Consider the following 18831-nt stretch of genomic DNA (forward strand, 5'->3'; position numbering starts at 1 on the left):
GTATGTTGTATTTATTTCTATGTCAATAAAATTTATTTAAAAAAAACCATAAATTTTTCTTGCTAAAATGGCTATGCTAGATTTTGGGACTATGTTACAGTACACAGGTGAATCAGGCGATACCTCATTCAATAGAATTCCTTGTTGGTTCGTTTTTTTGCACATACCTTTAAATGAGTCCAAAGACATAATAAATCTTTAATTTGGATTGATTTAATGATTTAATACTTCATGCAATATTACACTCTCGTCCTAGTTGATAAAGTACCAGTTTTATTCTTATATGAACGTTATTCACACAATTTGTAAAACTAATGCATAATATTTACTGGCTAAATTTTTTGGACGTACGGTCTTTTTAAAATCGAATGTTGTTTGAACATGCATCTCGAGATTTACATCTTTCGTAGTTCTCCCATGTGGAAATCGGAATCTTCGGTCAGTGCGTGCGTGGGTAGCACATGTTTCTTAGAAATGACAACGATTATGTAAACTGCAATCTAGTTAGAGAGCGAAAAACACTGAAAAGACCCTTATATCTTGATCCAGTTTAATTTCTTTTTTAAATAGTACATTTGCACTGTAAATTTGATCGACAGACACCAGTTCAATGCTTCAGTAAATTGCGACATTTTTCTGTGTTGGGTTTTGAGGACGAACTCGGTATTACCGTTACTTTCTTAAAGAGGAATTTTAACAAGACTTCCAAGATTCTGATCTTCCCATAAAAGTCAGGTGAGAGAGAATCTCAGATGCCATGCTATCTTACTGAAATCGATGATCTAGTTTAAAATCGAGTTGTTACGAATCTCGTGTCTTGCACATTGCACATGATTGCATCATCTCGGTACCCATTATTCATAGGTGGTCGTAAACTTTCAAAGGATAAATATGAAGGATAATTCGATTTAGTCTAGCAGCCTCATTTTGCAGTTAAAAGAAAACTGAGTTCTCGAGGAGATAGTTGATATTCAAAATAATGACACTAGCATAGCAGCATTTACACATTGGTCAACACACTATTCTAAGCCACTTTTTTATTTATCTGACATTGTCAGACAGATTAAAAGGAGACAGAGAACCACTTGCTGGCCTACATCCCATGCTGTTCCTATCCCTGTAATTATAGAGATGCTGATAATGATTATACCTTCCATATTCACAAGTCATATATTCTTAACCTACTGTAGACTTGTCTGATAAATTAGCTCTAGAGTTAAGGTTGGCTAAAGGGTCCATTTTGAGATGTGACTAAAGCTTGTTTGCTCATTTGAAAGTTTATGTTGTTTGGTTATGTGACTTAAGTGTCCCAGGATTTTGTCAATAGAATCTTCAAATGAATGGATGAGCAGAAGTTGCATCTTTTTTGTTTCTGATAAAACAGCATTATGTAGCCACATATAATATGGAAATAGCCATTAGAGGTTGAGTTGTGTTGATCAATGTAGATTTTTGAGATGTCAAATATAGGAATTGATCTGGAAATATTTTATACATATTGTGATAAAAACTGGTGCCAAAGATGTGCACAAATATGTTGCAGATATGTTCATCTGTTTCATTTGTGTAATTGTCATAATTTTGTTGCTGTTGGGTTTTAATGCCATTTTTCAGCACACGATTGGCTATACATGGCGGCCAGTATTGATGGTGGAGGAAGAACCCAGGAAAACCCTGGAAAGAACCACCGACCCACGAGAAGCTACCGGCAAGCTTTCTCACACTGGCTGAATTCGAGACTCGAACTGGTAATTGTCATAATAGGTGACGTCAAACACCAAACCTTCCAATAGTATGAGCACAGGTGGGGGGGGCTGATTTATTGGACTACATCTGTGCCAGTATCAGATAGAATACTGCATCGTTCTAAACTGATTGTATGTTGTATTTTAAAATTATAAAGCCCATATACCTTTTGACTACTCTGATGACCTAAGTGGTTAGAGCATCTGCCTTGCATGCGGGAGGTCTTGGGTTCAAACCCAGGCTGAGTCATACCTAACATTTATTAAAAAATGGTTCTAGCAGCTGCCTTGCTGGGCACTCTGCATTAAGAGGTTAGTGCTAGGACTATTCTGCCTGGTGTCAGGATAGTATGACTGGATGGGACATGATGCTACGTCACTATTTACTGCAACACTGCAGACATTGTAGTGATATGACTGAAAGATTGTTAAAGCTATGTTAGAAATCCAAATCTCTCATGCCCACATGATATACCTTTCAAGAAATAGTCATTATTAATTGAATTTTTTAATTATGTAAGTAACTTATTCAAATCATTAAGTTTAATTGGTTGATACTTGGTTGACAAGTTAGTGATGGGAATCGGTCAGAAATTCATAATCGATAATTGGTTCCACTTAACCAACTGATAATCGATTATAATTGGTTACTAAGAGCAAATTTTAATTTTTTTTGTTATTCAGTTATATCTTTGATCAAGTTCAAGATGTTAGTAAATGTACAGGAGTAATCTCTTTTAATGACATGTATACTTTAACCTGATAATATTACATTTTTGTCTATTGTGTTGTGTGTTATTTTTGTTCTACATCTTTGTTAAATGAATGCAACGTTTTATGGTTGATAAGTCATATGAGACTCGAACCCACGCAGACAGAGGTGAGATGGCAGTGATCCGTAACGGAGTGGTCTAAAGCGCTATCCGTTACAGATCACTGCCATCTCACCTCTGTCTGCGTGGGTTCGAGTCTCGGATTCGGCTAATGTGGATATGTGAGAAAGCTTGCCAGTAGCTTCTCGTGGGTCGGTGGTTCTTTCCGGGCTTTTCTGGGTTCTTCCTCCACCATTAATACTGGCCGCCATGTATAGCCTATCGTGTGCTGAAAAATGGCGTTAAACCATACAACAACAACAACAACAGCAACTGAAATACTGCTCCAATCCCCCAAAATCCTTTCATTCATATGTGATGTGTCTATAATTTTAAGTGTAGAAGGACATTGTTTTCTTGTTTGTCATTGTTTACAAATACTACAAATAATGTTGCATTTAAAACTGAAACAAATCATCAAAATGTGTTTAAATTTATTAATTCAACTATTTAACAACTTGATCATGTAATAATGGCTATATGCTCCTAATTATGAAATTTTGCACCTATGAAGTATAATATGGTTTTATATTTGTAGTTGTGAAGGGAATTAATAAATTTCAGGTCAGCTTTAGTGGCTGGGAGTTTTACTAACCTTTGTGCTTTGCATACAACAAGAAAGTAGTCTCCCTTTACACATAATCGATTATGGAGTTTCACAATCAGTTTATCTTATTGGTTCGCTCAACCAACTGATGATTGATTATAATTGATAATCGGAACAACACTAAGACAAGTCAAACTTATTTTGTTGAAAAATAAGTAAAATCCAAATGATATACCTTTCAGCAAATGGTCATTATTAATTGAATTTTTTAATTATATAAATAACTTACTAAAATCATTAAGTATAATTGGTTGATACATTTACAGGTTAGATAAAAATGAAATGTTTAACCCTTTATCTCATAGAGCATAGTGACAAAGTGCAGTGTGCTATAAATAGAACACCTGTTACCTAGTTGACCACATACGCAAAGGTCTGCCTGTGAACTGTTAAGCAATGTAGTGTATGTTACGTTTAACAGCAATTTTAACCATTTTACATTTTTGGTACACATCTCTTATATGTAGAAAAATTTAAGAGTAAAGTCTGATTGTTATAGCTGTGTAATTATTTTTCATGGAAGAATTTTTAATGTGCTTAAAAATCTTGAGAGAACTCGTTCACCATCATGTCAGTGAGGCCACGTGACCAACCATAGCTGCCATTTCCCATGCTCAAAATTTACAAGTTTTTTGTCTATGTCTACATCACTAAGTCATCTAAATTTGATAATTTATAAAAACTAATTGCTGCCTACATCAAAGCAGAGCCTTTACCTGGTTAATGAATCTTTCATAGTCGTGATTCTGATCATGAAAACTTCATAAGTACTGAATGAAATCCGCAACCGCCATTTTAGAGAGTGGAGATTCTGACCCAGTTACTTTAAATAGCAGATATTGACCAGTGCATAAACAGTGATCACGTGATCTGATGTAATTGTCATTCGCAGAAATGAATGTAGTATCTAATAGGGGTTTTTCCCCGAAGGTGGTGCTACAAAAAATGGCTGATGTTTACAGTTGACGTCAAAGGCGCTTCCATGTAACTTGAGTAGAGGCGTCAAAATGTGCTTCCACGCGAATGGTGTAGAGGCATCCAAAGACGCTTGCATGAGGTAAAGGGTTAAAGGATGTGCTGTTTCTCCCATTTACTCATTTCATTTTCCTTAGGATGCACCCCTTTTTATATTCTGTTCAGCCATGGCCAGTCTGCACAGTAGTTAAAGGCTAGATTTGAGTAAACAGGCAAGAAGCCAGTGTGACTAATTAACAGTTTTTCTTCATAATTGCAAAATTATCTTGTGAAAAGGACTGTCCCTCTGACCTGCATCAAAGAAATGTTCCATCAGGCGTGTATGCAAGCATCTGCAACTGATTGGCATGTAAACAGTGCCCTATTTTGTTGTAACATTGTTTAAATTAAATTGGTGTTGATGAGAAAATAAATCCTGAGTGTAACATAAGCTTTCTCAGAGTCTGATTTTGGACAATATTAATATTATAAAATCATTGGTACTGGTATGCCATAATAATATTAATAACTGCTATTTAAGTACAGTGGAACCCCGCTATAACGCGCCCCGCCATAACGCGAATTCGGATATAACGCGGTCGTAGCATGGCTCCCGAAATTTCGTATATTCATTCACACATGAAAAAAAAAAATTTGGAGAAAAGTAAAAAAAACAAAACAAGAAATTAACTTCATTTTGGGCATGAGATTAGTTGTGACTTTTAAAATAATATGATCGTGGCATGGTTCCTGAAATTTAAATTCATTTACGTGTATTTTTATCGGACTGTGAAAATATTTGTTTAACGTACGAGAAATAGTGTGTAAAACGTTTATTATAATTTGGTGGAAGAATTCGCGTATGACTTTTAATAATAAACTATCGGAACTTAACAATTTATCCAGGTTCTTTAACTGATTTTGGAGAAGTGATCGTGTATGAATTCTAAAATAATACGATATATATAACGTACAAGAAATAGTGTGTACAACGCTTGGCTTCTGAAATTTATCAATTTGAACAGGTTGTGGTGAAGCTCCATATTCTACTCTAGAAGAGAAAACTGGTTTCATTAGGTTTTTGAATTGTTAAGCCGAAGTAAACATTATCGGAAGTGTTACTTATTACGGATCCATGAGTAAAGCCAGTAAATCGTCTTTGTGATTGTCTTCCATGAAATCTGTATACAGTCGTTGCTCAAACAATAGCTGACATGGGCTTCTTATTTAACTGCAATCACAGCCAAGCAGCAGACAAAGCTGTGGTTGATACAAGAGTCGCACAATTTAATAAACATCAAAGGACGAAAGCCGCCAACATGTGTGCTGTGCTTGGCGGTGTGATCAAACAACAAACAGTTGAAAGTAAATAATATCCAATACAGACACCGTGTGTAGACCCGGGAATAGCTGCATGCAATGACCGTACGATATCAGACGGCAAGTAAATGGTTTCAATATTTTGTTCATCCTATATTTTACACGACGAATTCAGACTATTACAAAATTATTGAATATTTTAAATCTGTACGATTTTCAATGAAATTACATCCATTATGGATGAACTGCATGCCACGACGGCACGGTAGCATACGGTGTTGATACACTTTTCATGATATAGCGATAGTCTGGTATTATCGGTCAATCTGTATTATCGTTCAAACAAATAAAAATTAGTAAATGTTTTTAATGCACAGTAATAACCTATAAATATATTAGCCATCGATTATTTTGAATATATCTTAATTAATGCATTCCAGTTAATATTCATCTGATGATAAGCCGACTTTTGATCATTGCACATGTATACACGTATATGTTCTCGGAAAAAAAGTTAAATATTGTAAAACCCCGCATTAACGCGACCCCGCTTTTAACGCGATCCGATTTTATGGACCACGATCATCGCGTTGTAGCGGGGTTCCACTGTACATGTGACTTTTACAGGGCACTACAAAATCACTATAATCGTTTTAAAAGAGTGTAGAAAAGTATATCGACTTGAAAATATGAGTCGACAGAATCTGTTTACATTTTGTGGGAAACTGTCTTGTGATGAAAATGAGCCAATGAAAAGAAAAAAAAAGAAACATGAAAAAGTTGAAAGTTCCATTTAACTGGTGATATTTGAATATGAATACCTAAAGTGTGTGTAAATTCATTTTGACAACTGTATTTATGTACCATATATGTGCCAACAATTTTATTGCTGTAGAGCCCATGTTACATCTAACCTTATTTCCTTACAGTCAACTTGTAAGGCATTAACACTCTTTACTTTTAATATATTTATTCTGAATTAGTTGGGTTTTATTTGCATATAAGATGCTTAGCCTGAAATGTGGACTCCAGAAATTTGTAAGCAAAGCATGAGCAGTAGGATGGTAGTCATATTTCCATATTAACATCCACATTAAACTAAATAATGGTTAACCATTAATATAACTCGCTTTTGTTGTAACACAGATTCAGATATAATGTGGTTACTTCATGTTTCTCAACTTTTAATGCCTGAGGGTCCCTTAATGATATTGAAAGCATTGTAATAGATGACCAACAAAAAAATGCAGAGTTCTAGAAACCTGTAGATAACAGATCTGTGACAATGTTCTTACACAGCAGTGATTAAAATTCATGAAGTGTAAGATTAATGTAATCCAGATTATTGCATAACAGAAACACTTAATCACACATATTTGGACATAAATTAGTCATCGGAAATGCTGAAAAAATCTTTCACACGAGTCCTCCATACACATGCAATAGCTGGGTGGCAAATTCAAGGGATTGCCAGTCTTGCTTCAGCTAGTGCTGCTACCTGTGGAGTGTGAAAATGTGTTGATCATTTAAGCTGTGCTGTTATTTACAATGACAGAATCAGTGGCTGAAAGGCCCCCAGATGTACATGTTGTCATTATAAGAGTACATCAAAAGAACCTGATGCAATAGCTAAGTGGCAAGTTCAAAGACTTTGACTAGCTGCAGAGTAATGATATTTACAGTGACTGAATTCAGAGATGTACATGTTGTCATTATAAGAGTACATCAAAATGAACAAATTTAGCTTTTATTAATATGTTAATTTCTAAGTGTAGCTCATTAGTGCATGTGACCTCGAAATCGACACATTGAATAGTTAAAATGCCCATTGCAAATTTGGATTGCCCAAGCAACCCACACATTATTGCAGTGTATGTGTGTGTGTGCAAATTTCCCATAAAAATCATTTTATATTAAAAGGGGGCCCCAGAATTCAATTTTGTAAGGGGAGGGGCAGAATTCCTTGCTACACCATTACAGTTAAGCTGAGCTAAAGGTTAGTGACTTATTAAAGCCTTCAGGAAGTATTCTTTTTTCCATAAATGAACTAAGATAAGCCATGCAAAGAATTGGTAGACAATTGTGGCTGCAAATTCTGTTGAGAGTGAATATTTTCTGTAACTCTGACACATCCTCAATACTGCAGTGTGAATTAATTATGAAACTTGAAGCTACTGTCATAAAAAGAGACCAATGTCATGCCTACTTGATTTCTGTTAGCAGTCTTGGTTGAGAAGAAATTTGATTTTTGCGCATTGTATTAAACAAAACTACTGACTATTGGTTTGCATCAGGACCTAGAGAATACAATGTTTTTGGGGCCCCGAGTGGCCAAGTGGTCTAAAGTGCTCACCATTACGGAAGTAAACAGTTGTGAGAGGCAGATTTATGGAAAGTTAGTCAATTTAAAGCATTTTTTGTTTTACAGTTTAAATTGTATCAGAACATTGGTTAAAAGGTATGACCCTGTCAGTTCCTTTCTTTTAATGTTTAAATTTTTTTGAAGTAAACAATACAAACATGGCTGCTTTGGTGTGCCCTTGGGAAAGGCACTTAGCTCCAGTTTCTGTAATGTGATACTACCAATAGTGTGTTGAAAGTGCTCTAAAAACCCCAAACCAAAAGATATAAATTTCCCTACCATTTTATATTTAATGAAAAATGCTGAATCAAAACACTGGAAGTGAGATATATTTTTGTCATTAAAATTGGTCTGTAGTCATTCTCATAGTTTATTTATGCATGTTTGGAATTTACAAATTCTCTGTTTTTATAAAGTTTTGACATACTTGTTTCTTTTGTTTTAATCAATTCTAGCTGAAAGAACCTGTTCAAGTTTCTGTACAGATATTTCACTGAACCGGTTGGTTGTTTACAATTGTCAAACACATGTCATTACCAAGAAAACGTTATCTAATATTGCATCAGCCTTCTGTATGAAATGTTTTACCTGTAGTGTGTTACTTTCATTTCATTTGGGAATGGAATAGCCTTGCAAGTACACAGCAAATAACCAGTAAGTAACTTGATCATATTTTTAATACCTGCGTATTAAATACCAGGTATCCAGAGTAGATGATCCCAATATTGATGTTGTAGGCTGACATAGAAAACCATGTAAAAACTAGAATGTTTCTTTTTCTTTTTCTTTTTTTTCTTTTACAAAATTGGGACACTGTAAAATGTGTCCCAATTTTCACTGTTATATGAGACCACCCATCTTGAGAGACATTATTTTCAATGCACAGATTTATTAATTATATAGTGTTATGACCTGTAATGAGAGACCACCTTTTTGTGTACATTTTAATTAGCTCAGGTTTTTTTGCACCTTCTATACATATAGTTATATCTGGAATCATGAATCTTGGTGAGTAGCTGCATCTTGATGAGTACTACACCCATCTTCTTAAAAGTAGATCACTGTGACCCATATTTCACATTTTGTTCACTCGGGTAAACTTAGTGTTGTTTCATTTTGCCCAGTTCATGCTAGACTCGTTGAACTATATAAGCACCTCAATTAGTATTACACCTGTACAAGAAAAGGTCACTGGTACCTCTTCACATTTTCACTGGCATAGGTAACATTTGTGCATTTAGTTCATGATGACATGTAGAACATAAATTTGAACCCAGTTTAGTAAAGCGCATATAAGAGCCACAGTGACAAACTTCTTGAATGAGGAAGTAGTTCTCATGATAGATCCCCTTGTTTAGGGAATGCAGCTTGATTGGAACTACTTCCTTGTTGAATAATTTTTTTATTTTTGTGGCTTATATTTGTGTTTTACTGTTACTGCTGCTATTAATGGCTTACAGTAATTAAGTGTCTTTTAAAAATGCTCCAAGTACATTACAACATCAAGCTAACTCACAGGTGCATAAGAACCAATTGTACAGACAACATAAAACACATGAAAATGTTGCACAAACACTATAATAAACTACCTATACTTTTTACACAAAATAACATGAAACATATGAATGTGTTAACCATTTTACTGTGTATGTATGGATGCCGTATTTGTTTGGACACCATAAATTAATTTTAAAAGTTTTTTTTTTTGTATACTGTATGTTCTGGGACACATCATTGGTTTCAAGTCATAAATTGTGAGGCACCTTTTAAATCATTCAAAAATTACTGCCATCACATCTGTCTGCGTGGGTTCGAGTCTAGGATTCGGACAGTGTGGGTATGTGAGAAAGCTTGTCATTAGATTCTCGTGGGTCGGTGGTTCTTCCCGGGGTTTTCCCGGGTTCTTCCTCCACCATTAATACTGGCCGCCATGCATAGCCTATCGTGTGCTGAAAAATGGCGTTAAACCCAACAACAACAAGTAGCCATCTTGAAAATCTTTTTATGGCAAGTCATTTGGATTGGGGGGGGGGTTATGATCAGAAAACTTCTTATGGTGTCTAGCTGGTCCTAAATAAAAATGATGGAAATTGACTCATTATGGCCATCTTGAAAATGTTATCTCTATTATTCCGAAATGGATGCTTATGTTACCATGGTGTATCACCAGTACATTTCTTACGATACATATACCTGGTCGGTCCTGAATGAAAATGATGCCAGTCATACATCCATTAAGGCTGTGACAAAGGCTTCTCAGAAGTCTTGCTGTTGTTCCTCCCCTTGAATGGAAGGTCATATTGATATGGAGTTTTCACCAAAAGACTTCTGATGATGGGCCTAAATGAAAATTGTGCCATATCTGAAATCTAGTATATCGGTCAAAGCAGCAGAGTTAAAAATATCTTTATGACTGAAGAATATCAGCAATGGTTTTGACACTCAGTAGTTAAAAGCAAGAAATGGTTCCATCTTGATTTCCAGAAAATTCATTTTGCCTTGTAGATCATATGTCCTTTTGAGTCACTCCTGTTTCAAGGATCCTGGTACATTTTCAGCAGGATTTCCATATAGAGCATTGTAATTTCTGGCGTTTATGAACATCAAATTAGTATCAAAATTTGCTACAGAGCATTAAATGTCCTTTTTTAACTTTCTAGCTGTCTCATTGAAGGGAGAATTGACACAGATTGGTGTTAACGTTGATTATTAATGAATTGTATGGAACTAAAAATGGTGGGGTGGGGAATGTCATGAAGTCAATATACAGCAAAGTGAAATTCATCTTGGGGTCATTTTAGGCAACTGTTTTGATTGAATTAAACTCAAGTTGGAATTCTGGGCTGTTGAATTATTTAATGTTAAGAAGTTTTTCTTTGTCAATTTTTGTGGATGAACAGTGTGTTCCAAATTTTGTTTAACAAGTCCCAGTTTGACCTTTTTATGTGTAAAAATGACCAATTTCATAAACCATAGGCCCCATTTTAAAAATTGTAATACAATTCTCGTTACTTTGACTGATAACAGTTTTTCTTTTGTTTTATCTCTTATTTGCCTTTCATTTGGTCTGAATTTATTTTCTGCTTGATAATTAATGTTTGGCTGCTGGAGACTACCAAAATCTTCATAGAGCAGAGCTGCATAATTTATTGATCACATTTCATTTCAAAGGCAGTACAGTAAAACCTGTTTTGTGAGACCACTGCTATGAAAGACTGTCTTGAGAGACCAGGTTCTCCATGTAAATATTTATTTGTTATATAGTGTTATGACCTTTCATGATAGACCACCTGTCTCGAGTGACCCTGATTTTGTGGCAGGAGTGGTCTTTCAAGACAGGTTCTACTGTATCATGTTTTCAGACTTTTATGTTGAAGAGCAAGATACATTCAAAGACACTAAAAGTCACAAAGTCAGAATGCTCATAGGGTAAGACTTGTTTAGGGCTTAAGCATTAGAGTTGGAAGATTTCTGAGTAGCTGTATCATCAGTGTCTCTGGTTTTATGAATAATTTTCAAAAAAGTTGTTAATTTCAGTTGAAATTTGCATGTGCTTGTTAAGTTGGCTTTGGTGTACTCATTTGCTTGTAATTTTTGCAGGAAACTGACCATGGCCAGATCTGTCCCAGAAAGCATTTCCTTTCCTGAGGAGGAGGAAAATCTGTTGAAATACTGGAAGGAGATTGATGCCTTTAAAACATCTTTGAAACAGTCTAAAGGACGCCCAAGGTAATGTATTCCAACAGTGAATTACTTGACTGTTTTCCATGTTCAGGTCTCTATCCAATATGGACACTGTATTAGCCTTCTTAAAAATCTTATTTATATTCTTCCTAAACTTCTTATGATGTCTTCTTTGTCCTAAATGAAAATGTTGCTAAGCTTATGTGTGATATGGAAATCTTGTTATTGCTTCTTCTTATGAATGGATAGTTATATTAACATGTAGTTTTCACTGAAAGATATTTTTTGGTGACTAGTTGGTCCTAAATAAAAATATTTTTGCTGAGACATATAATACAGCTAACATATAATGCAGCCTATATATAATACATATAATACAGCCAGCACATAACACGGCCTATATATAATACATATAATACAGCCAGCACATAACACGGCCTATATATAATACATATAATACAGCCAGCACATAATACAGCCTGTATATAATACATATAATACAGCCAGCACATAACACGGCCTATATATAATACATATAATACAGCCAGCACATAATACAGCCTATATATAATACATATAATACAGCCAGCACATAATACAGCCTATATATAATACATATAATACAGCCAGCACATAATACAGCCTATATATAATACATATAATACAGCCAGCACATAATACATATCTTGCAAATCTTCTTATCACTACTGCTGAACGAATGATCATATTGGCATAGGATTTTCATTGCAAGACTATGGTGGCCGAGTGGTCTAGAGCACTCACCATTACGGATCACTGCCATCTCACCTATGTCTGTGTGGGTTCAAGTCTTAGGCTCAGCTAATGTGGGTACGTGAGAAAGCTTGCCATTGGCTTCTCGTGGGTCGGTGGTTCTTCCCAGGGTTTTACAGGGTTTTTCCTCCACCAGTTATACTGGCTGCCATGTATAGCCTATATTAAGCTGAAAAATGGCATTAAATGCTACAATAACAACAACAATCACTTCAGGACTTCATATTCTGCATAGTTAGTCATAAATGAAAATCTTACTCCAAAAGCAAAAGTAGTATCAACATTGAAATTTGGTCCCAATCTGACATTTGATATGTCCACCACAGCAGCAGATCAGAAAATCTTGTTATTGCTGAAGAATATAAAGGTGGTTTCAACACTCAGCAGTGAAAAGGAAGACATGGTCAAATCTTGAATTACTGGAAACAGTAAAACATCAGTCCCTTTGATGGAGTCTTGTATTTTTTATTGTTTTCAGAGTAGAATGTCACTGTGTTTGAAAATTAAAAGACAATATATGCAGCTTGAAAAGAACATTCGGCACTGTCTGCTGTTGCTCATTTGAGTGGCAACTTCCACTTATGTAGTGGATGTCCACTGTTGTATGCTTATATTGCTGCGACTCCAATGAAAGGATTCATTGGCATGTAAAGGGAAGAGGTTAGATGTCAACTCAAGAAAGTGCTAAGAAGCTTTGCTTTGTCTTTTGGGGTAAAATGATAGGTGCTGAGGGAACCGATTCATCTGAATCACCCATTTGTGTGATGATACTGATCTGCTATTAGCTAGGAAGATAATAAAACTGGAGAAACTTTAAAGAAATTAAATTTAAAAAACCACTTAATGGATTTTCAAAAAAATTTGAACTGCAAAATAATTATGTGGAGAAATTGTCATTTTGATGAGCTTTGTTTTTACTTTTCACTGTTCTGCACATGTCAGTACCATTGATACTTTGATTTTGACTTGGTGAAACAACTGCCATCTCAGTTAAAAAATATCTGCAAGAATAATTGTATAATCATGTTTGACTTAATTATGAACTTTTCTAGTTTTGAAAGTAGCATGTTGCAAGCTGTATTCCAAAGATGTACTTGATTTCATTGTAAGGACCAGTTTTAGAAAGACTGTTTGTGAAAAAATAACAGATTATATAATATTTACTACTTGGACGTGATTAAACATGCTCTTACTGTTGCAGGTACACATTTTATGATGGACCCCCATTTGCTACAGGGTTACCTCATTATGGCCATATCCTTGCTGGTACAATGAAAGATGTGGTGACCAGGTGGGCTCACCAGAGTGGATTTTATGTTGAGAGACGCTTCGGATGGGATTGTCACGGGCTTCCAGTGGTACGTGGACCATGAACCATATATATTTATATTCCTGCCTTAAGTGATAAGCTACAGAAAACGTTTTCGTGATGCCAGTGTAAAGTTGGTTTTGGGACAGAAGGCAGGTTAATTTTGAACTCTGTTTAGCTCAACTTGTCGTAAGACAAAATTAACTTTTGGTATGGTTGCATTTGCAATTTTCATCTTCATGACAAAAAGCTCCTTCATTTTTAACCAGATTTTTTCACCTAATTTAAACTATAAGAGTAGAATGATGCAGATTTAAATAAACTGAAGTGCAAGTTCCATGTAATTGAAAATGTTAATACATTTGATACAAATTAATAGCAAATAAAATCTGAAATAATCACATTTATTGCTTTTCTTATCTATATTTTGGAAGAAGATAATGGGGGGGGGGCAGGATCTAGAAAATTACTTTTGTAAAAGATAAGGTTAATGTTTGATAATAGCATTTCTTGATCTTTTCAGGAGTATGAAATTGACAAAACGCTAGGGATCAAAGGGCCGGAAGATGTGACCAAGATGGGAATTGAGGCATACAACAACGAGTGTAAGAAGATTGTGATGAGATATTCAAAGGAGTGGGAGGTAAGTTTACTGTCAAATGAATTTCAATTATTTGATCTTGAAATTAGGATTTATGGTCACTACTTTCAGGATGTACATGTACACATTTGTCTAGTATCATCAAAAGTGGAAAATAATGCCACTCTTTGCCTTCTGGGTGATTCAGAATAAATTTTTATTCCCTGGAATGTAATATTTAGATATAGCTGTTGCTATGTCAGTCCATCTGACCACTAATAAACAGTGTTAATTCCAGAGCATTTATCTTTGCAGTTTGTGACTCGTTTTTGTTTTTGGTGATTCACTTACACAGAATCACTTGTAAAGTGGGTAAAAAATCTGTGATATCCATGTGGTTTGGTTTGTTTTGGTGCTTCGTGGCACAAGTAGATTCATTAATTCTGAAGAAATTTTGATACAGTTCTTTGCCAAGGACTCACCTCACTAGATTCGGTCAAGGGTCCAGAATGCTAACTATCCAGCAACAGCAGCTCCTGCCTTAGCTGTCGCTTATAGCATGCAGAAATATACATTGGGATTATTCTACATTTCAAAGAATACAGAAGGTATATCCTGATTGAGTTGGGGAAAAATTAATATGTTTCATATAAGTAGAAATTCTTTTCACATTTTACAAAAAATGAACAGTCCTCCTGCTTTGCATTGCATCATGTTAAATGTCTGATTATAAATGTAAAATTGGGTTTTAGGTTATGTTAATGCATAATCAGAACTCTTTTCTGCACTGTGGGCAGAAAGATCTTACTTTGCATTGATGTGGGCAGGAAGATCTTACTTTGCATTGATGTGGGCAGAAAGATCTTACTTTGCATTGATGTGGGCCGAAAGATCTTACTTTGCATTGATGTGGGCAGAAAGATCTTACTTTGCATTGATGTGGGCAGAAAGATCTTAGTTTGCATTGATGTGGGCAGAAAGATCTTACTTTGCATTGATGTGGGCAGGAAGATCTTACTTTGCATTGATGTAGGCAGGAAGATCTTACTTTGCATTGATGTAGGCAGGAAGATCTTACTTTGCATTGATGTGGACAGAAAGATCTTACTTTGCATTGATGTAGGCAGAAAGATCTTACTTTGCATTGATGTGGACAGAAAGATCTTACTTTGCACTGATGTGGGCAGGAAGATCTTACTTTGCATTGATGTGGGCAGAAAGATATTACTTTGCATTGATGTAGGCAGGAAGATCTTACTTTGCATTGATGTGGGCAGGAAGATCTTACTTTGCATTGATGTGGGCAGGAAGATCTTACTTTGCATTGATGTGGGCAGGAAGATCTTACTTTGCATTGATGTGGGCAGAAAGATCTTACTTTGCGTTAAATCCAGCAAAAAAAATAATAAATTGCAACAGTATTTCCTTGGAAAAGCCGGACTGAACAATTTCAAGACTTATTTTATTTTTTGCATTAAAATGGTTGAAGCTGTGATCTTACTTTGCATTGATGTGGGCAGAAAGATCTTACTTTGCACTGATGTGGGCAGGAAGATCTTACTTTGCACTGATGTGGGCAGGAAGATCTTACTTTGCATTGATGTGGGCAGGAAAGATCTTACTTTGCATTGATGTGGGCAGGAAGATCTTACTTTGCATTGATGTGGGCAGAAAGATATTACTTTGCATTGATGTAGGCAGGAAGATCTTACTTTGCATTGATGTGGGCAGGAAGATCTTACTTTGCATTGATGTGGGCAGGAAGATCTTACTTTGCATTGATGTGGGCAGAAAGATCTTACTTTGCATTGATGTGGGCAGAAAGATCTTACTTTGCATTGATGTGGGCAGGAAGATCTTACTTTGCATTGATGTGGGCAGAAAGATCTTACTTTGCGTTAAATCCAGCAAAAAAAATAATAAATTGCAACAGTATTTCCTTGGAAAAGCCGGACTGAACAATTTCAAGACTTATTTTATTTTTTGCATTAAAATGGTTGAAGCTGTGATCTTACTTTGCATTGATGTGGGCAGAAAGATCTTACTTTGCACTGATGTGGGCAGGAAGATCTTACTTTGCACTGATGTGGGCAGGAAGATCTTACTTTGCATTGATGTGGGCAGGAAAGATCTTACTTTGCATTGATGTGGGCAGGAAGATCTTACTTTGCATTGATGTGGGCAGAAAGATATTACTTTGCATTGATGTAGGCAGGAAGATCTTACTTTGCATTGATGTGGGCAGGAAGATCTTACTTTGCATTGATGTGGGCAGGAAGATCTTACTTTGCATTGATGTGGGCCAAAAGATCTTACTTTGCATTGATGTGGGCAGAAAGATCTTACTTTGCATTGATGTAGGCAGGAAGATCTTACTTTGCATTGATGTGGACAGAAAGATCTTACTTTGCATTGATGTAGGCAGAAAGATCTTACTTTGCATTGATGTGGGCAGAAAAATCTTACTTTGCACTGATGTGGGCATGAAGATTTTACTTTGCATTGATGTGGGCAGGAAGATCTTACTTTGCATTGATGTGGGCAGGAAGATCTTACTTTGCGTTAAATCCAGCAAAAAAAATAATAAATTGCAACAGTATTTCCTTGGAAAAGCCGGACTGAACAATTTCAAGACTTATTTTATTTTTTGCATTAAAATGGTTGAAGCTGTGATCTTACTTTGCATTGATGTGGGCAGAAAGATCTTACTTTGCACTGATGTGGGCAGGAAGATCTTACTTTGCATTGATGTGGGCAGAAAGATCTTACTTTGCACTGATGTGGGCAGGAAGATCTTACTTTGCATTGATGTGGGCAGAAAGATATTACTTTGCATTGATGTAGGCAGGAAGATCTTACTTTGCATTGATGTGGGCAGGAAGATCTTACTTTGCATTGATGTGGGCAGGAAGATCTTACTTTGCATTGATGTGGGCTGAAAGATCTTACTTTGCATTGATGTGGGCAGAAAGATCTTACTTTGCATTGATGTAGGCAGGAAGATCTTACTTTGCATTGATGTGGACAGAAAGATCTTACTTTGCATTGATGTAGGCAGAAAGATCTTACTTTGCATTGATGTGGGCAGAAAAATCTTACTTTGCACTGATGTGGGCATGAAGATTTTACTTTGCATTGATGTGGGCAGGAAGATCTTACTTTGCATTGATGTGGGCAGAAAGATCTTACTTTGCATTGATGTGGGCAGGAAGATCTTACTTTGCGTTAAATCCAGCAAAAAAAATAATAAATTGCAACAGTATTTCCTTGGAAAAGCCGGACTGAACAATTTCAAGACTTATTTTATTTTTTGCATTAAAATGGTTGAAGCTGTGATCTTACTTTGCATTGATGTGGGCAGAAAGATCTTACTTTGCACTGATGTGGGCAGGAAGATCTTACTTTGCACTGATGTGGGCAGGAAGATCTTACTTTGCATTGATGTGGGCAGGAAAGATCTTACTTTGCATTGATGTGGGCAGGAAGATCTTACTTTGCATTGATGTGGGCAGAAAGATATTACTTTGCATTGATGTAGGCAGGAAGATCTTACTTTGCATTGATGTGGGCAGGAAGATCTTACTTTGCATTGATGTGGGCAGAAAGATCTTACTTTGCATTGATGTGGGCAGAAAGATCTTACTTTGCATTGATGTGGGCAGGAAGATCTTACTTTGCATTGATGTGGACAGAAAGATCTTACTTTGCATTGATGTAGGCAGAAAGATCTTACTTTGCATTGATGTGGGCAGAAAAATCTTACTTTGCACTGATGTGGGCATGAAGATTTAACTTTGCATTGATGTGGGCAGGAAGATCTTACTTTGCATTGATGTGGGCAGAAAGATCTTACTTTGCATTGATGTGGGCAGAAAGATCTTACTTTGCGTTAAATCCAGCAAAAAAAATAATAAATTGCAACAGTATTTCCTTGGAAAAGCCGGACTGAACAATTTCAAGACTTATTTTATTTTTTGCATTAAAATGGTTGAAGCTGTGATGAGAATTCCAGTCTTGTTCGTATGATAAATAATGAATGTAAGGAATATTTCTGAGCGTTGACATTTAACATCTGTATATTTTTATTTCTGAATTTACAGCTACATGAAGGCTTTGTGGGACATCAGCTTACCTTTCTTGTGTGCACTAAGTAACCACTCATAGACAGATAATCCATGGGACTTAGTTGAAAGTTGTTGCTTCTATAGAAGTAGAACGCAGAACAAAATAGTCTTCTGTTCTCCAATGCATGTAGAGAGTTATGTTCTTCTCCACTTATATGCTTTAAGCAGGGCTGTTGCGGAAATGCCAGTCCCTGTGAAAACTTCTTCTTGCCCACTATGCTAAATGGGGTAGCTGTAGAAGTCAGGCAGAAAGACTGCAGACTCCACAGCCCCTATGTAGGAGAGAAATAGTTTACCCTAGGGAGTCTACCACTCTCTTGCCAAGTCCCCAACCTTCCAACACCCTAGTAAGTACCAGACTGGGTCACTTTTGAGTGGATTCGTCAAACCTATACATGCCAACTATTAACACTTTTGGCATAATCATTATGCTTTTTTTCACTAAATTATGCCTTACGCATAAATGTATTCAGATTACATGT

The 18831-nt window shown here is 35.9% G+C and overlaps 1 protein-coding gene across 2 annotated transcripts in view; it reads left to right on the forward strand.

Moving 5' to 3' along the window:
* The first annotated feature begins 425 nt into the window (after window positions 1-425).
* Window positions 426-18831, forward strand: part of LOC149787845 (isoleucine--tRNA ligase, cytoplasmic-like) — a 146791-nt gene continuing 128385 nt past the window's right edge. The window contains exons 1-4 of one of the 2 annotated variants that reach the window (XM_089974065.1): window positions 426-735; window positions 11461-11589; window positions 13538-13694; window positions 14169-14288. In XM_089974065.1, the coding sequence (XP_089830191.1) occupies window positions 11471-11589; window positions 13538-13694; window positions 14169-14288 (396 nt within the window). In that variant the 5' untranslated portion in view covers window positions 426-735; window positions 11461-11470. Of the gene's footprint in view, window positions 736-8411; window positions 8515-11460; window positions 11590-13537; window positions 13695-14168; window positions 14289-18831 lie in introns of those variants that run through there. The other variant, XM_089974066.1, reaches the window with a different exon arrangement.

Source organism: Sinohyriopsis cumingii, chromosome 11, assembly GCF_028554795.1.
Source record: "Sinohyriopsis cumingii isolate HCF-2022 chromosome 11, ASM2855479v2, whole genome shotgun sequence".
NCBI lineage: Eukaryota > Metazoa > Mollusca > Bivalvia > Unionida > Unionidae > Sinohyriopsis > Sinohyriopsis cumingii.